Source organism: Semicossyphus pulcher, unplaced genomic scaffold, assembly GCF_022749685.1.
Source record: "Semicossyphus pulcher isolate SPU_LCO1_2020_fin unplaced genomic scaffold, fSemPul1.0.p SCAF_24, whole genome shotgun sequence".
Lineage (NCBI taxonomy): Eukaryota > Metazoa > Chordata > Actinopteri > Labriformes > Labridae > Semicossyphus > Semicossyphus pulcher.
This window is the reverse complement of record NW_027211698.1, coordinates 15,348,633-15,367,500: the sequence shown is the minus strand read 5'-3', so window position 1 is coordinate 15,367,500 and position 18,868 is coordinate 15,348,633. Positions and strand designations below refer to the sequence as shown.

The following is an 18,868-nucleotide window of genomic DNA, read 5'->3' as shown; positions in this document are numbered from 1 at the left end:
ATAATAAGTCACATCCTGACCCACTTCCTGCTGCAGCTTTGTCCCACTGCACTGACACAGTTTTCCTGCTGCAATTAGCAACATTTTACCTGAGCTCACTCTGTTTGAGCTCCACATAGGTGAGCATGTATACACTACACAGCCTGCCTTTCACCTGTGTGATAGTCTGACTTCTTCCCAGGTCTTCGTGCAATGTCACGTTCTGGAAAGGGATGAAATGAAGTGGAACATACAGAGTGCAGATCTTCTGTTTCAGGCTCATCTGTACGCTGCAGGCTCTCTGAAACACAAGTGCTTCTTAGCGTCTGACTTGTCTGCTCACACAGTGAAACAGAGGCCTGTAGGAGGCGGTGGGGGTGGGAGCACCTACACGGGCCGTTGCACATCACCGACCCCGCCCGCCGGCCCCTCGGTCCTTTCAAGGATCTCCTCAGCATGAGGCGGCACAGACCAGGAATTCACCCCTTTCTCACCCCTCCCCTCTCTCTCCCCTCCGCAGTGACCCACGAGCATTTAAAGGAGCGCGGGCTGTTCGGGCTTCCTCCCCCTCCCCCAGGGGCGAGTCCGGCCGAGTATTACCACCTGATGGCCAGCCACCGGAGCCCCTACAGCGAGCTGCTCATGCAGGGGGCCGGGGCCACCGCGGGGGCCCACCTGTCCGACTACATCAGCCCCATCGACGGTGAGTAACTCTGGGAACACGCCGGCTCTGACGGGGGGACAGCGTGAAGCTCACACAAGCTTTTTAGAGTCTTTGAGCTCATTTCTTTTGTTCTGTCAGACAAGAGTCAAAACAAGCGCTGAGCTGCAGCTCACGACACATACATGCAACAACAGAAGACATTTAATGTTTACATTCATCGCCGTGTGGAGCCAGCCTGGCCGTGGCACGGAGAGAGAAAGATAAACTGATCATTGAACAATCTCAGTGACGAATCAAACAGTTCTGAGGCTGTCCTGTCACACTGCACACGTTCGACAACAGGACAGGAAACAGTCTGCAGCGAGACATACGAGGGTAAAGGTACTTACACCTGAGGTTACACCTGAGCTGCTCATTCCTAATTTTTGGGAGGACGGTGGAGGGAGAGGATGCAGACCTTCAGGACAGTTTGTCGTGAACGTGCATCAGTAAAGGACGACTCGTGGTCCCACAGTCACAGGAAGGTCTTCCTCCCCGCAGCCCACCCTGCTCCATCCCACGAGCTGCTTTGACACTGATTAAGGAGAATGAAATTCCTCTCAGGCCGGAGAGCCCAGGTGGATGGTGAAACAAAGATCACAGCAGAGGCGTATAAATAAAAAAAGAGCTTGTATACATTTTTCATGTCAGACTACTTCAAACGGCCGAGGGGCCTTCAGGTGTCGGCCGTGTGCTGCTCAGTATTTCTCCCCCGTCCATCCTGAGCCAGCACTTTTCCATAAACATGGAGGACTTATTGTTCCGCCGTGACATTTAACATGTAGCCTTCGCCGGGCACGTTAGGTCACAGCAGGTATATTTAATGTTATAAATGCCTGCTTTGATCCGGCGCCTCGCTCTGCACCTTAAAAGGGGAGGCATGTCCGAGAGGGAGACGGATGGTGGAGGGGAAGTCCTGATGATGAACCCCAGAGAGCGTCACGTCATCCCAGAACACACCAACCCTCCGGTTCACGTGGCGTGCGCCGCCCCTCAGGGGACTCACACTTCCTGTTTTAGACAACACACTGACATGATCATGACCGGACTCAGTGCATGTAGTGCACGTGAAATAAATGAGATGTTTGTTTTGTAGCATGAAGACAAATGTCTCCACAGCTGGAGCTCCAGTGAGGCTTTCAGACGGGTGTAAACACCTCGCGTGGAGATTCAACTGGAAACCTGCCTTCTGTTGAAACAAGGTGGAGTCAGATCACTTCAGGTAACAGTGAGAGAAGCAATCATCCATCCAGGAGATCCATCAGTTTCCTCTGTGTCTCCTGACACACACGAGCAAGTTCTGATGCAGACCTGCAAAAGTTTAAAAGTGAGTAAAGATGCTCGTCTCTAAATCAATGCTCAGCAGCTTCTTCTCTGCTTTACAGCTTCTATTTTAGGAGACAAACAAGACAGTTGGCAAACTACAGCTCTGAACACTGAAAATATCTGTAATGATGCACCAAACGTTGCGGCCACATCATGAACGCAGAGCTCAGGGGCTGAGCAGGCGGTCAGCCCGGGTTAAACCCTTCCCTGCAGGTTCAGCACACAGAGAGCAGGCTTGTGAATGAGCCGCTGTGTTGTGGTGTCGGAGGCCAAACTTCACCGCTGAGCGCCGGCAGCCTGCCAGCAGCGCGAAGCCGTCCAGCCGGCCTCGCTAAAGCTGTCATAACTTAGTTTCCAGCCGCCCCGAACACTGTGCAGACGCTGAGGCCAAAACAAACGGAAAGCACGTTCAGCTCCGTCTCGCCAAAATGTCATTGTGAAGTTATTCACTGAAACTGTTGGATGTGGCTGTGAGAAGAAAAGTCACTCCACCTGCCAAGTGCAGCGTGTGTTTGGTTATTTGAAACTGTGGTACAAAGTGAGAACATTTCACTCGTCCACACATCCAGAGGAGACGAGCAGCTGCTTCTCAGGCTGCACGTACATCATCACGTGCACTACGACAGGTCACCTCCGACCTGAGCAAGTTAGCAGCCTGTCAGAGTTCATTTACAGAGAAAAGGCAGGGAAGCATTTTATAAAAAACACTGCATCACTGTCTGTAAAGCTACTGGAGCAGTACCAACACTTGTTCTTCCCATGAGTCTTTAGGCTCCACAATATGTAAAAATGGGGCCCAGGTTCAACAGTGCTGTAATCCCCCTCTTAGTGCCTCGCTGAACAGGAAGAGAGAGCATCTTCTTTCTCTTTACCAAATGTTTCCCAGCAGCTGCAGCATCGTTTGAACCTGCAGCCTCCTGACTCAAACAGTTCAGCTCCATGCAGACCACAGTCACAGAGAGCCTCGCTCTCACACACACACACGCACGCACGCACGCACACACGCACGCACGCACGCACGCACGCACACACACACACACACACACACACACACTCCCTCACTCTCCTTGTGGCGGCTGCTGATATAAATCACAGCAGAGGAAGGAGGGGGGAAGAGAGAGGCGGGGGTTTCGGGTGAGGAGGAGGGGGGAGGCGAGCGGGACGAGCGGGGCGTTTCCATTGGTCCATTTATCAGGGGAAGTGGCACATTAATAAACACATCTCCCCAGAGGTGAGAGGAAGTAACAGAGATGAATACGGCTGCTGGTCCTGATCACCGATATCTAAAACACACACCTGCCCCCCTCCTTCCCTCCCTCCCTCCCTGACCCCACCCATCCCCGTCTACCTGAGCTCAACTTCACCTCTTTCCTGTCCCCGGACACCCCCCCCCCACACTGTAATGTGTTTGCTAATAAACCCCCCGAGCTGAGGCGTCCCTGGAGAAAGCAGCATCTTCTGTGGATGTGTTACATCATCATTCAAACGCCATGTGTCCCAGGATGAAGATCCCCCCCCCGCTCCAGTCTCACAGCACCAGTTTCTAAACAGATAACATATGTTAGAGATTTGTTCACACTTAGGAGCAACCTTTGAGCTCCTTTAGTCATTAAGGACGCCGGCGGAAGCTAACGCAGCAGGATTAATGGGTGGGGAAGCTCCTCGCTGACGTCAGAGAGGGAGAGGTGACAGGAAGTCAGGCTCTGAGTCACGCCAGGTGTGCTTTAGCTGCAGGTTTGAACTCTTTCTCTGATGGTCTTAATAAAAAGGAGCTGATGAAAGACGTCACATTGGGCTCTGATCACTGTTTTTTAACACGACTATATAAGAAGGAAGTCTGTACAACAACATGCAGCAACATGCAGCTCAGAGTTTAAACTGTGTAGTTGTATCAGAGAAGAGTTTAAATCCACGTCCTCTGACTTCACAGCCGAGATCGATCAGCCCGCTCTGCATACATTTCCTCTCACTTGAAATCAATTCTCAGTAAATTGCCCTCATTTAACATCGTGAAGTACAACCCAGACTGTGCGATGTTTATCTGAGGTAATTACAGGGAATTATTGTGGGGAGATTGATTAGTTATGTCTGAATGTTAATGGGGTCGCCACATGTGGGCAGATGTCAGAGCCGCACAGCTCCACTGGCTTTCGTTCAGACACTCACTCCGGACCAAAAGCTGAAGTCGTCAAACTGTGATAACAAGCTGATGAATCATCGCGCCGCCCAAAGGAACATCAGCGAGGCGGACGCAGGATGAAGGAGAGTTTTCTTCTCCACTTCATCGACTCTTTGTCTGTAAATGAGTCTTTAAAAGTTGTGTTAAAACAAGTCAAAGATGATTTCCGCCTGAGAGCTGAAGTTTATTCTGCCTGTGTGGACTTTTGTTTCACCTCTCAGGCTACACACAGGCTGGCCTGCTCTGCAGCTGCTCTCAGAGATGCCCTCACTGCCTGGAACATCTTGAAATAAGTCGTATGGACTCTCCTCTAGAGTTTGTGTCACTGGGACACATTTCCTCCAGCTGCCTCCATTCCCTCTGCCAGAGTCAGTGTGCATCACTGTGAGCAGACGCTGAGAAGGAGAATCCATCTCCAGCACTTATTGATAGGGCTGTTGGCTGTCCATGGGGTTGGAGTGTCGCTGGGAGGCCGCGGCAGCATCCATCACCTCCTCGCAGATTAACGGCTCCGTCCTGAAATAACGCGAGCGAGTGACGTGCGCCGATCGAGGAGCGACTCTTTATATTTCAGGAATCATTCGTTTAGATGGACTCAGAGTCTCACAGGAGAGCGGAGGATGTGCAGCGTTTATCACCTCTGTCACATTACAGTCAGGTATCAGTGAAGAGCTGTGTGCAGCGGCTTTGAACTCAACCTTCAACAAGTTAATGAAATCTTTTAATTCATTTAATAAAGGTTCATTACAGGATTTGGGTTGTTTCTCTTATATAACAAAAATACCCTCAAAAAGCAGCAGTTTCCCCACAAGAACCAGGAGGAAAGAGTGCACTTTGTGGGACTATTTTCAGCTGCGGATTCATTCACATTTGGCTCTTTGGCTCTGAGGAAGAACACGTTTCAGGCTGCATCGTTTGTGGTTTTAAGTTCAAAGTTTTAGGACAGAGAAGTCAGTAATAAAAAAGATGTTTCAAACGTCTGATTAAACGCTGAGATAAAGTGAGCACATACATGTGCAGAAGTAAGAAACCCAAGTGACCTCTGGGAAATGAACTAACTGAAGGGACTCACCTGTGTGTCTGCAGTGTCCAGATTCTCCAGCCCCAGGCTGACGCCCCGGCTGAGCAGGAAGCGGGCTCTGTCCATCTCGCCGCTGTCGGACGCCAGCATCGACCTGCAGACGATGATCCGCACCTCGCCCAACTCGCTGGTCGCCTACATCAACAACTCGCGCTCCAGCTCGGCGGCCAGCAGCTCCTACGGACACCTGTCGGTCGGAGGGCTCAGGTAACTCGCCTGCTCGGTTTTTCTTCATGTATTCTCGTATGCAGATTTAGAGGATCAGAATGAATTCAGATGAAATATTTACTTTGATTCAAACCAAATTACAGAAATAAGAAAGTGAGTATATGTGTCCTTCACAGCCTCCCTTTGTGTTCCCTACATCCTTTCTACCTTTTTCCTTTCATTTCTCTCCTCTCCTTTCCTTGCTTCCTTACCCTCTACTGTCTTCATCTTTCCTGTCTCCTCTGTTCCCTTGCTGAACTTTCCATGTTTCCTTCTTTACTTCCCTATCTCCCCTGTCTTTCTCTACCTCCCTTTTATGCTCCCTTTCCTTGTCTACCATCTTCTTAGGTTCCTTAACTCATCCTTTCTTTCCTCACCTATTTTCTTCCCTTATTTTTATGTCCTTTCCTCCATCTCATTTCCTTTGTACCCTTTTCTTTCCTTCTTTACCTCCTACTCTTTCACACGTTCCCCTTTTATTCTCCACATCTCCTTTCCCTCTTCCCTGCCTCCTTGTTTCATCCCTATATCCTCATTTCCTTCAGTGTAACCTCTTCTTCTTTCCTCAGAGTTTGTCCTTTCATTCTCCTCACATTTGTGATCCCATTTAATTATAATAAAGAATCTCTGTGAACCGCTCCTTGCAGCCCGTCCTTCCCCTTCCCTCACCCCATCAACCCGATGGCGTACCAGCAGCTCCTCTCCCAGCAGCGGGGGCTCAGCGCCTTCGGTCACACGCCTCCTCTCATCCAGCCTCCGCCGTCCTTCTCCAGCCGGCAGCCGGGCCTCGGCCTCTCCTCGCTGCCCGTCTCCGCCCACAACAGCGACCTGACGGTAAAGGTACGGACATGCATATGGTTATGGTCACGCTGGGACAAAGAGCTGTGTTGGATGAGTTTATGAACGATGTTCTAACTAGTTTTGGAGACAGACACAGGAGTTTGAGAAGAACATTGTTTGTGTTGCTGAAGCATTCACAGGTTCATGTTTATGTCTCTCAGATGTTTAAAATAATTGCGGTCTGTGTGTTTAATCCTCCCGGGATGAATCATTGTAATTTCAGCTATTTTTCCCTGAACTTTGGTTGGAGGAAATTCCCCTACAGGTATTTCTTTCTTGCCACTTTAGAAACAAACTATTTAGTCAAATGTGGAATTGATCTGCTCCAGTTTGGACTGTCTGTTATCAAAGCGGATTCTGTTTGCGTTCGGTGTTTTGATCTGCGGTGTCGGCCTCAGCGTGTGCAGCGTCCCAGTGGAGGTTAGCTCTCAGTGGGGGAGACGGTTCAGAGGGAAACACATCATTTCCCTCCTCCGGCGCAGTCATAACCTGGTTTTACTCTCTCATCCCGTCAGCCAGTCGAGTAACCTGTGACTCAGCCTGAAATTACAGATGTAGGTCAACAGTCAACAAGGACACAGAAGGGCGGGGGCGATAATCTAAATGTCGATTGTTATCTTTTTATTTCCTGTTTGATTCGAAATGATTTCATGGAAGATGATTCACATTTAACAGTTTAGTTTGAAGATATTTTTGGTCCTGAATCTCGTCTCTCCGTTTCTCTCCTCAGAACCACGGTGGCGACTCTGCAGTCAGCAGCACAGTTGACCCCATGATCACCAAAAGGTCAAAGGTCAAGACCGAAGCAGAGGGACTGAGGCCGTTGTCTCCTTGTTCTCCGGTATGAAAACATGAGGTTTTGTTTTTGCAGGGACATAAAGCGAGGTTGTTCTGAGTGAGGGACATCAGGCACAAAATGTGTCCCTTTTTAAATGAGGTTCAGCCTGTAGTCTCAAACATTCTGATTAACTCACACACGCAACAATAAAAACAGGATCCTGAGGATGTGCTTTAATTAGTCAGAAATGAACTCTAAACTTTGTGGAAAAATCAGAGAGGACTTTTTGTTCTGAAGTCAGGGTTATCTTCTTCATAAAGTCAGAGTGTTTTTTAGGAAAGGGAGGACACTGAGTTTTTCTGGAAATCTTTGAAACTATGATATTTGGTAAACTGTAAAGAGGAAAGTAAAGACTTTATCTGGGAAGGCAGAAACTTTGTGGACATGTTTCTGAAGTCTTTGGAAAGTGAGGACATTTTAATAATAATTTTAATAATAGAGGACGTGTGGGCAGTTTTTAAAATGTTGACCTCCTGTTTATCTTTTTCTTTCTATTTTCTGAATGTGTCCCGGTCCTGACGGCTCGACTGGCGTCCTCAGAGAGCCCTCTGTGACCCCTCTGTGACCCCTCTGTGACCCCTCTGTGACCCCTCTGTGACCTCCTGTGAAACACGCCTCAGATAAAGAAAAGTCCACATGATAAGAGCTTAGCATGCGCTCGTTTGGTCGCTCTGCCCCCCCTCCTCTCTCCCTCTCCCTGGCCACTGTAAACTGTGCCAGAGCACTTCATTTTCATGAAATATTGGCCGGGCTTTATTGTCATCTGAGGAGCCTTTTTCTCTCTCTTTTGACAAATTTGCGGCTCCTCTCCGATAGCGAGGCAGGTTTGGGCTTGATGCATGGGGACGGCGCTGCGCGCAGTCGTCTTGGGGCCACCAGAATTGATGAAGATAGCGTGCGTGGGGCAGAGACAAACATGCTGCAGTCAGCACGTTGTGAGTGTGTGTGAGTGTGTGTGTGTGTGTGTGTGTGAGTGTGTGTGTGTATATGTGGGTGTGTGCCGGTGGAGGCGTAAGGGAAGCAGGATGGGACAAGTTAAGTGTCAGATTCTCATGTGAAAGTGTCTTTGTGACGACAGTCTGAGTTTAGACCTGAGTGTGAGGACAGTCTGAGTTTAGACCTGAGTGTGACGACAGTCTGAGTTTAGACCTGAGTGTGAGGACAGTCTGAGTTTAGACCTGAGTGTGAGGACAGTCTGAGTTTAGACCCGAGTGTGAGGACAGTCTGAGTTTAGACCTGAGTGTGAGGACAGTCTGAGTTTAGACCCGAGTGTGAGGACAGTCTGAGTTTAGACCTGAGTGTGAGGACAGTCTGAGTTTAGACCTGAGTGTGAGGACAGTCTGAGTTTAGACCTGAGTGTGAGGACAGTTTGAGTTTAGACCCGAGTGTGAGGACAGTCTGAGTTTAGACCTGAGTGTGAGGACAGTCTGAGTTTAGACCCGAGTGTGAGGACAGTCTGAGTTTAGACCTGAGTGTGAGGACAGTCTGAGTTTAGACCCGAGTGTGAGGACAGTCTGAGTTTAGACCCGAGTGTGACGACAGTCTGAGTTTAGACCCGAGTGTGAGGACAGTCTGAGTTTAGACCCGAGTGTGAGGACAGTCTGAGTTTAGACCCGAGTGTGAGGACAGTCTGAGTTTAGACCCGAGTGTGAGGACAGTCTGAGTTTAGACCCGAGTGTGAGGACAGTCTGAGTTTAGACCTGAGTGTGAGGACAGTCTGAGTTTAGACCCGAGTGTGAGGACAGTCTGAGTTTAGACCCGAGTGTGAGGACAGTCTGAGTTTAGACCCGAGTGTGACGACAGTCTGAGTTTAGACCTGAGTGTGAGGACAGTCTGAGTTTAGACCCGAGTGTGAGGACAGTCTGAGTTTAGACCTGAGTGTGAGGACAGTCTGAGTTTAGACCCGAGTGTGAGGACAGTCTGAGTTTAGACCTGAGTGTGAGGACAGTCTGAGTTTAGACCTGGGTGTGAGTTTAGACCTGAGTGAGGACAGTCTGAGTTTAGACCTGAGTGTGAGGACAGTTTGAGTTTAGACCTGAGTGAGGACAGTCTGAGTTTAGACCTGAGTGTGAGGACAGTCTGAGTTTAGACCCGAGTGTGAGGACAGTCTGAGTTTAGACCTGAGTGTGAGGACAGTCTGAGTTTAGACCCGAGTGTGAGGACAGTTTGAGTTTAGACCCGAGTGTGAGGACAGTTTGAGTTTAGACCCGAGTGTGAGGACAGTCTGAGTTTAGACCTGAGTGTGAGTTTAGACCTGAGTGTGAGGACAGTTTGAGTTTAGACCTGAGTGTGAGGACAGTTTGAGTTTAGACCTGAGTGTGAGGACAGTCTGAGTTTAGACCTGAGTGTGAGGACAGTCTGAGTTTAGACCTGAGTGTGAGGACAGTCTGAGTTTAGACCTGAGTGTGAGGACAGTCTGAGTTTAGACCTGAGTGTGAGGACAGTTTGAGTTTAGACCTGAGTGTGAGGACAGTTTGAGTTTAGACCTGAGTGTGAGGACAGTTTGAGTTTAGACCTGGGTGTGAGTTTAGACCTGAGTGTGAGTTTAGACCTGAGTGTGAGGACAGTCTGAGTTTAGACCTGAGTGTGAGGACAGTCTGAGTTTAGACCTGGGTGTGAGTTTAGACCTGAGTGTGAGGACAGTCTGAGTTTAGACCTGAGTGTGAGGACAGTCTGAGTTTAGACCTGAGTGTGAGGACAGTTTGAGTTTAGACCTGGGTGTGAGTTTAGACCTGAGTGTGAGATGGTTTCTGAAGGGTGGGACAGTTTGTTGGGATAATCAGTGAGGACTTTTTAAAAGACATTTCTGTGACTCTCATTTCTTCTGGTCTGTTTCAGGGCTTTTTTAAAGTAAGCTTTATGTTGAGCGCTGCATGTTTATTTTCTTGCTTTTGTAAAATACTTTAAGCAGATTTCTACAGTTTTAGCAGAGCAGTTCGGCCCTCTGACTGACACTTATAAAACAGTTTGATGGAATGAGAAACTCAAAGGTAACTTAGCGGGGTTTTTGTGTTTGCTTGGTTACGGCTCACGCTGCCTTATTACAGGAGCTCCATGCGTCACGTGTGTGTTTTCGCGGTGCAGGTTGTCAAAACAAATGTGATTCCAGCCTCTTTAACGTCAGTGAAGCGTGATGGACCTGTGCGAGCTTTCATCTGTAATTTACTGTCTCTGTGTTCTCGTCAGGTAAAACATCTGAACAAACAGCTGATTATGACTCCTCACAGCTGTACTTTAGGCACTAAACTGTTCCACATGTGTCCTCAGACAGAAAAGTGTTTCATGGAAAATAAAAGAATAACTCAGGGCTCTTCTTCTTATCGTGTTTAAACATGAGATTTTTACGTGATGCTGCTTGTTTCCACAGAATCATCACGGCAGCTTGCTGGACTTGAAGGACGACGTGGATCGGGACGAGTGTAAGCAGGAGCTGGAGGCCGTTTACGAGACAAACTGTCACTGGGAGGGCTGCTGCAAAGAGTACGACATGCAAGAGCAGCTGGTCCATGTGAGTGTGTGATTCTGAGTCAGTCTGCGGGAAAGCAAACACACACACACACTAAAGTTTCCACTAACAAGCAACATGTCCTGTAATCTGGAGAATTTTATATATCAAACAAAAGAATCCAAACTTTTAAACACGATCTTCCCTCCGAGCTTCAAACTTGCAGAGCAGCTTCAGAGATATGCCACATGAATGAAGCCTGAACGCAGTGGACGCTCACTAAACATTGTTAGTTATGAAGCTGTTAAACCAGGTTTGTTCAGGTGTCTGATCGTCTGAGGCACTTATACCTGTACCTCAGTCAGTACAGTCTGTCACTCATGGACCTCCACATAATGCAGCTCACAGTGTGCACGTCTTAGAGGAGCTGTTATTACAGTTAGTGGAGTATAAAGACAAATGGTTTCCGATAATATTCTGTATCCTTTCTGTAGAAGGCCTACAAGATCAGCCTCTCTCAATTTACACCTAAACACCACCAAACACAAACATGATCATTATCCTGGATTACATCTGAGTATCAGAGGCTGAGACTCTGTTTGAATCGTCTGTGCTGTGCATGCAACGATAACTGCTTCGAAGGTTTGAACTGTATGGGACTCCTGCACTTTCTTTCTCAGAGTTCAGGTTATTTAAACTACAGATCCAAAGGTGAGGACAGATCTTCAGATATCAGGATCAAGTTCTAGCAGAATCATGTTTTTACTTTTCTAACCGTGGCCTGTTTGACGAGCTGACCTCCAAACCGTCATCAGATTGTTTTTCTCATCACAACAAGCAGAGTCTTGGTTAAAAGGGTCTTAAGCATTCCTCACTTCCACTGAAGCAGAGAGAAAGAGGGAGCAGGGTGAGGGGATTAGTGAGGGGCTGCTTTGGGGAGGGGCGTCCTCGACGTCCCCTCACCTCTGTGACTGTTTACAGGCTGCGAAGCTGCTAATTCAGGCATTCTGAAACATCAGTGTCATCGTTCACATGACTCTGATGCTTTGATGTGATTCCTGTAAACCATTAAAAACCAGAATTGTTACAGTGCTGTTGTTCTCTCCAAATGAAGAGCTCATTTCTAATAAACGCCATCACTTCATCTCACCTGCGTTCTCTGCAGATTTAAGGATAAACATTTAAGGAACCAGTTTTCAATCGACCTTTGTGGATGTTTTCTGTCAGCAGAAATACTGAGCTCCGTCTGTGTTGGACGAACAGCGTCCACTTCTTCTTAATGTGTTGTAGAAAAATCTGAGCGTTTTAGCGGTTGTCAGGTTACAGCGAGAGACGCTGCATGGAAGTTTAGGGCGGAAGGATATGCTCTTATTGACCAAGAAATAGTTCCAGCACATGACTCCGCCAGCAGCCTCGAGCTGTGGGTCTTATATTTCTGTGCATGGATTAAACATGTCACTGCAACATGTTAGATAGTGAGCTGGAGAGGCGTTAGTTTAGACATAGCCAGGCTGGCTGTTTCAACTGCTGTCCTGTCTTTATGCTAAGCTAAGCTAAGCTAACCACGTCAGCTGAACATATGTTTTAAAAAATGATAGTTTTGTCTTTTTTTTCAGCACAGGTGAGTCATGTTTCGTACCAAATGACATCAAAGACAGATTGAAGAGGAAAAATGTTTCCGCGCTGCTCAAAGAAAAAATCTCCGTCCTATGAAATCTTTTTTGTTTTGTTTTTTTAAACATTTTTGGGGCAAAGTGCAAAAGAAATGTTTTATCTGAATATTTAATCCGCTGACATAAAGACGAAACGAATGCAGACAGCTGAGCGTCCATATTTCTTTATTGAATGCACTTTTTATATTCAAGATGATCAAGAAATACGACTTTATTTTATAATTAACTATAAATAAATAAACTATAATAAATATAAATATAATAAATATAATAAATAACTTTTTCTGCGTTGGTAGATTTCTGTATGTAACTATAAGTGATGTATGTATGTGAATGTTTACATTTGACTCCTGACTTTCTTTGGGCTGATAAGAAGAATCTAATTAGTGCGGCTGTAACACTTTCCTCTGCTGCAGCGTCCTCTGAGGCTCACTCTGATAAGATGGATCTCTACAGAAAAACCCAGCCGGGAACAACATGAGAGCCTCTTAGTGGACAACTCTCCCCAGAAAACCGCTCATCATTCTGTGTGTGTGTGTGTGTGTGTGTGTGTGTGTGTGTGTGTGTGTGTCCCACAGCACATCAATAATGACCACATCCACGGAGAGAAGAAGGAGTTTGTGTGCCGCTGGGAGGAGTGTTCGCGGGAGCAGAAGCCTTTCAAAGCTCAGTACATGCTGGTGGTTCACATGCGCCGACACACAGGGGAGAAACCACACAAGTGCACGGTGGGTAACGGATGGCCCCGGCGCCCCCACAGGCCCCCGGAGGGCAGCAGCTCGCACTCTCTAAACACCGGCAACCGCACATGTTTCTGCACACACACATGTAGTTTTTATACTGTAGGTAACACACACACACACACACACACACACACACACACACAGGGGACGGCAGGATGGAAGATTTCTTTCTTCTTCTACTCATCGCACATTACAGACGTACATTTATCTTACAGCATCTGTTCGATCGGTGGTTTTTCATGGATTCATATTTAATATGGGGTCACAAAAACATGAACTCCTGCAGTGCAGAGTTCACAGATTTATGTTGATTAATGTCACAATGAAAGAGCTCAACAGGAAACTGATAAACCATCTTACATCTGTGGATTCCAATATATTTAAGTATGACACAAATCTAATGCTGATCATTTTCAGTATTGATCCATCTGAATGTTATCTTCTGAATAAAAACTGCTCAGGTCAGAGGTAAAAGCGTTTCCTGCTCTCTCTCTGCTCGTCTGCAGTTCGAGGGCTGCTCTAAGGCCTACTCCCGTCTGGAGAATCTGAAAACACATCTGCGCTCGCACACCGGAGAGAAACCGTACGTCTGTGAGCACGAAGGATGCAACAAAGCCTTCTCCAACGCCTCGGACCGAGCCAAACACCAGAACCGGACCCACTCCAACGAGGTATAAAATGAGACTCTTTCAGCTGCCTCCTCGCTGACAAAATCCCCCTCCGTACAGGTGTAAACGACTGTTTGTTTGTTGCTTCAGTCCCCCTGTGTATGTCTGCAAACCTTGGTGAGTTTATAACAAGGTGTAGACATAATGAGCACGACGGCCCACAATGCATTAGGGCAAATCATGCCCCCCTCCCCTCCCTTCCTGGCTGAGTGGGACCACCTGCACACGGTGAATAGAAAATGAAACCTGGCAGCGTTTCAGAAACTTGCTTTTTATCCATCAGGGAGGAAAGCACACACACACACACACACTCACACACACACACACACGCACACACACACACACACACACACACAGATATACAAGCACCTGTAGGTAAACATTAACTGTATGCATGATGATATAAGACACCATCTGTATATTTCTGTGCATCTACAGAAACCTTACGTATGTAAAATCCCCGGATGCACGAAGCGCTACACAGACCCCAGCTCTCTCAGGAAGCACGTGAAGACGGTCCACGGCCCCGAGGCTCACGTCACCAAGAAACAGCGCAGCGACCTGCCGCCGAGGCCGCCGGCGTCCAGGGAGAACGGCGAGAACGAGGTGGGAAACAGAGACAGGATCCAGAGGGAGGAGAAGATATCAGACAACAGCTCCCCCAGAGGCGTGGACGACTACCTGCACGTCAAATCCATCAAGACGGAAAACTCTGTGGTAAGATCGCTCACTGTTTGCCAAATAAGGCTTTAAAGAATTTTATAGGAAAGGTAGATTAGACCCCAAAGTTTGTAAAAATAGGACCCTTTATTTTGTCCTTGCTGATAGACTCAATGTTTATTTGTAGTCCATCAGTCCTGCCTCTTTATCCGAACCTCTCCTCTGCTTGCTGCTTGATTGTTTCCGTTCTCTCCCGTTTCTGACTTTCCTCTCGGACAGACCTTACTAAGGTGAGCTCACCCCTAGCTTATTATGCTATCATACACCATTATGCCATCTCCCACCGTCTTCTACCATTACCAACCATTGAATAAAGAGTTCTATTCCACTATGAGACAATGGGATAAAGGGATGAAATCATGTAACTTAATAAGTATCAACTCCTGTATTCAAGGTGTCAGTTACTCCTTGACATGCAGATGAATCTATGATGTTGATTGTTTCTGTTTTCATGTTATCATCCACTGCAGCAAGGTTATGTTTCCTTAACACACTCACAATGCTTTTACAGAGGCACTTTAAACCTACAGTGGAGACCGATCAAACACGCGTCGGGCAGCCTGAGATTCATATTCACACTCTGGGAATCAGACTGGGCGCTCTGAGCAAACAGAGCCGACTATCAAGCTGTGATCAAGACAGCTTTTTAGCGGTGAATAAATTAGCGTCTGTGAGGAAACTGAGGCTGGCCAGGGCCCAGTCAGAAAGACGCATCTAACCGTTATTGTTTTAGGAGACGAGATACGAATGAACCATGTAAAACAAACCGGCTGCCGTGTTCAGTAATTATATTAGTCCGAGGGACTAATGTGACTTGTTTTTGGCTTTGTAAATGTGTTCCCACTTGTTTAAAGTATATTCTAATATAATAAATAATCAGCTGATCCTTCTGACAAACAAAGCTCCTCGCTCCACCGTCAGAGAAAGAAACGCCTCGTGTTTTTCTGCCTGGCTCTCTGGCTCAGGCTCGAGCTGCCTTTCATCCTGCCCATTTCTAATTCACAGACAGACTAAGACAGTCTGTAATCTGTGGTGCACCCCCACCTCTTCACCCCATCCCCAAAAACACTCATTATTTACAATTAAGCTGGGGGAGGATAAAAGATTCAATGATTCACTGTTCTTTGTGCCATGTTAACCACTGTTCTACTTTTGTTCTGCAAAGAAAAACAGTTTTCAGGACAAACTCTGTTTTTCTGCTTCTCATGTTCTTTTGATCTTCTCCACTCTCTTTTTCCATTTCCTCCATCACTCTCTCTTTGCCTTACTCTTTCCATCTATCCATCCCTCTTTATAGATGTATCAGTCCAGCCCTGGCGGTCAGTCATCATGTAGCAGCGAACCATCACCACTTGGCAGTGCCACCAACAATGACAGTGGAGTAGAAATGGCGGCACACAGCGGGGGGAGCCTGGGGGACCTCAGCACCCTGGACGACCTGCCCTTTGTGGAATCCTTGGGCTGTGACCATTCCACCGGCGGGATGGCGGTGTTGGGTCTCCACTTTCGAAAGCAGTTTGGCACCAGCCAGCGCCTGGAGCATCTAAAGAAGGAGAAGCTAAAGACAGTGAGGGACTCGTGTCGTTGGGCCAGCAACCCAACACCCCTGGCCCTCGGCACCAAGCTCCCACCCATACCAGCAAGCGGTGAGTAGAGAGAAGAGAGGGCCATTCCTGACAGTGTTTAGATTAAAGCTGCACGGCTTGTTTTATGACCCCTCTGGGGACCAGTTCTGGCCTGATCTCTACCAACTGTGCTGAGACATTAAGTGCCTAACCATGTCTTCCTTTCATTCACAGGGTCCCTCCTGGATAGTCCAAGTAAGGGTGGTTGTCCGGTGTCCTTCCCTGGTTCCGGCTTGGGTGATCTGAGCTCCGGTAAAACGACTCTGCTAGAAAACCTTTCAGAGCGCAGAGATAGCACCTCCAGCACCCTAAGCTCAGTTTACACCCTCAGCCGCCGCTCCTCAGGCATCTCCCCTTGTTACTCCAGTCGGCGCTCCAGCCAGGCCTCACAGTTCGGTGCCAACCGCCCCAGTAACATTAGCTCTGCTGACTCCTACGACCCTATCTCTGCAGACATGTCACGCCGCTCAAGTCAGGCCAGCCAATGCGGGGGAAACAGCGGAGGAGCAGGAGGATACGGAGGAGGGGGCATACCTAGCCCTCTCAGCCTGACCCCAGCCCAGCACTATCACCTCAAGGCAAAATATGCTGCTGCCACTGGAGGTGCACCACCTACACCTCTTCCATACATGGACCGAATGTGTCTGAAGGCCCACACAGCCTTGTACGAGGTTTCTCCTGTATCCTCTACAACCAACCAAGGTCTGCCTTCAAGGCAGTACAGCCACTACAACACACGGAGCCTGATGCCCCATGAGGTCCCGACTAACATCCGGCGCCGAGCAAGTGACCCTGTGAGACGTGTGGCCACAGACTACCTCAGCCAGACACAAATGCAACGCTACAACAGCATGGGAACACTGAGTGGAGCTGTGACCATGCAGCCTCATCCACCTCCTGCTGCAGATCGCAAACAATTATCCCAGCAAGGTTGCCTGCACTCAGATGTTAGTCCCCATCGCTACCCTTACAGCCTGCGACCCCCCAGCATTTCAGAGAACAACACCATGGAGATGATAACAGCAGACATCCCTGAAGAAGACCTGATGCTGCTTGACCTTAGCACTGACAACAGAGACACAAACAACCGAGTGTCAACTAATCAACATTTCCATGGAAACCCCGATCTCCAGCAGCAGTCGTACCATCAAAGAAGGATGGCCATAGTTAACACCAACGTGAACCTGCCTGATCCAGTTTTGGCCTCCTCCAGCAGAAATCCAGGACAGCAACGTCAGATGTTTCCACCTTCACCAAGGGACAGTAAGGCCAACGTGCTCAATCAGTGGAATAAAGTATCTCCGGGATCCATGGATGCTGACCAGCAGTATTCACAACCACAGGTCAGAGGAAACCTAGCTGTCCTCCAGCAAAACCAGAACTTTGGATCTTTCCACAACAATATCAGCTCTAACCAGCCGATGAGTCCGAACTTTGTTAAGACAACACAGCAGAGATGCAAACAGTTGAATTCTGAACCAGGAGCAAACTGCTTCCAGCAGCAGAGATTTCAGCAGTCATCAAATCTAAATGACGCTTCAAGCTGTCAATACAGGTTCAATTACGGTCTCGGCACCATTGACAAGAATGGTAACACCACATATCCACGTTGTCATAACACAACAGCAGTCAGTGCGAGCATGCTGAGACCCACATGCAAACAGGAGCCAGGTGACATGGACACCGTTGACATGCACTTTGCTGATGCCAGATTTCAGCCTGTGCAAGTTAAAACTGAGGACTGTGAAGGATCGCTCATGATTTCAGATCAGCAAAACTGTAACATGGACTCCCAGAATCCTTTGCAATGTGGCAGTCAGAGCCATCTTCAGCCAAGGCCACCAACAGAACCAAAACCTCTAAACAGGCACCTTTCAGGGCCAAAGGTGATGCAGCAAACAAGAAGCTCTAGTAATGTGAACCCCAATGTTTCTTCTAAATTATCCCGAAGTCAAGTTTTAGGACTCCATTGCAGCGACAACTCTGACGACAATGCCCTGTACTACACAGGGCAGATTCAAGTGTTTGAGTCCAACAGTAACTTGGACCACCACGCTTCTCCTGTGGTGAATGTTCCTCCTTTTGAAAACAATGCGACGTCTTCCAGTTCAGGCAACAACCAGGCGCCCAGGGCTGTAGACTGTAGTGCGGCGCTGGAGCAAGCACAGATAGACTTCGATAGCATGCTGGACGATGGGGATCACTCCAGCCTCATGTCGGGAACCCTGAGTCCTGGTTTGCTCCAGAGCTTGTCCCAGAGTTCCTCCCGCCTGACAACGCCCAGGAACTCGGTCACGTTGCCCTCTGTGCCGGCAGGGACTGGAAACATGGCCATCGGGGACATGAGCTCATTGCTAACTGCTCTGTCAGAAGAGAGCAAGTTCCTCAACCTGATGTCTTAGCCACATGTCAAAACAAACTGCTTCCTCTGTCTAAAACAAACGTGCAGAAGATTTAACTCCTAATGCCCAACAAACATTCAACAACATGGATGTGATTGAATGCCAAAAAACCTCTGCTGTGTGACTCCGGTTTCTTGTACAGTCTCAATTGTTAATTATTTAAAATGGCAATTTTCTATGTCTTTGAAAAGCCATAACTTTGTTGTTTTGCCTTAGGTAGTAAATAAACAACAGAATTCTGTCAGTCGTTGTACAGGTCTGCAGTAAGAAACGTTTACGAAGTGCCTGGCTCAGCCAAAACATATGTGTGGTGTGCATATGATCACATTAAAAAGGTGTAAATGCATCCAGGTAATTATCTGTAGCCCACATATTTGGAATATATCATCACCACCAACTTGTTTTACACTGTAAATTTCTTCCGCTTTGTTCTATATCA

The 18,868-nt window shown here is 47.8% G+C and overlaps 1 protein-coding gene across 1 annotated transcript in view; it reads left to right on the top strand.

Moving 5' to 3' along the window:
• LOC138603488 (zinc finger protein GLI2-like) overlaps positions 1-18,868 on the top strand; it is a 21,468-nt gene extending 2,600 nt beyond the window's left edge. The window contains exons 2-11 of the mRNA XM_069675298.1: positions 500-682; positions 5,274-5,475; positions 6,123-6,315; positions 7,046-7,156; positions 10,521-10,661; positions 12,850-12,999; positions 13,521-13,685; positions 14,121-14,399; positions 15,700-16,048; positions 16,202-18,868. Of these exons, the coding sequence (XP_069531399.1) occupies positions 500-682; positions 5,274-5,475; positions 6,123-6,315; positions 7,046-7,156; positions 10,521-10,661; positions 12,850-12,999; positions 13,521-13,685; positions 14,121-14,399; positions 15,700-16,048; positions 16,202-18,429 (4,001 nt within the window). The 3' untranslated portion in view covers positions 18,430-18,868. The remainder of the gene's footprint in view (positions 1-499; positions 683-5,273; positions 5,476-6,122; positions 6,316-7,045; positions 7,157-10,520; positions 10,662-12,849; positions 13,000-13,520; positions 13,686-14,120; positions 14,400-15,699; positions 16,049-16,201) is intronic.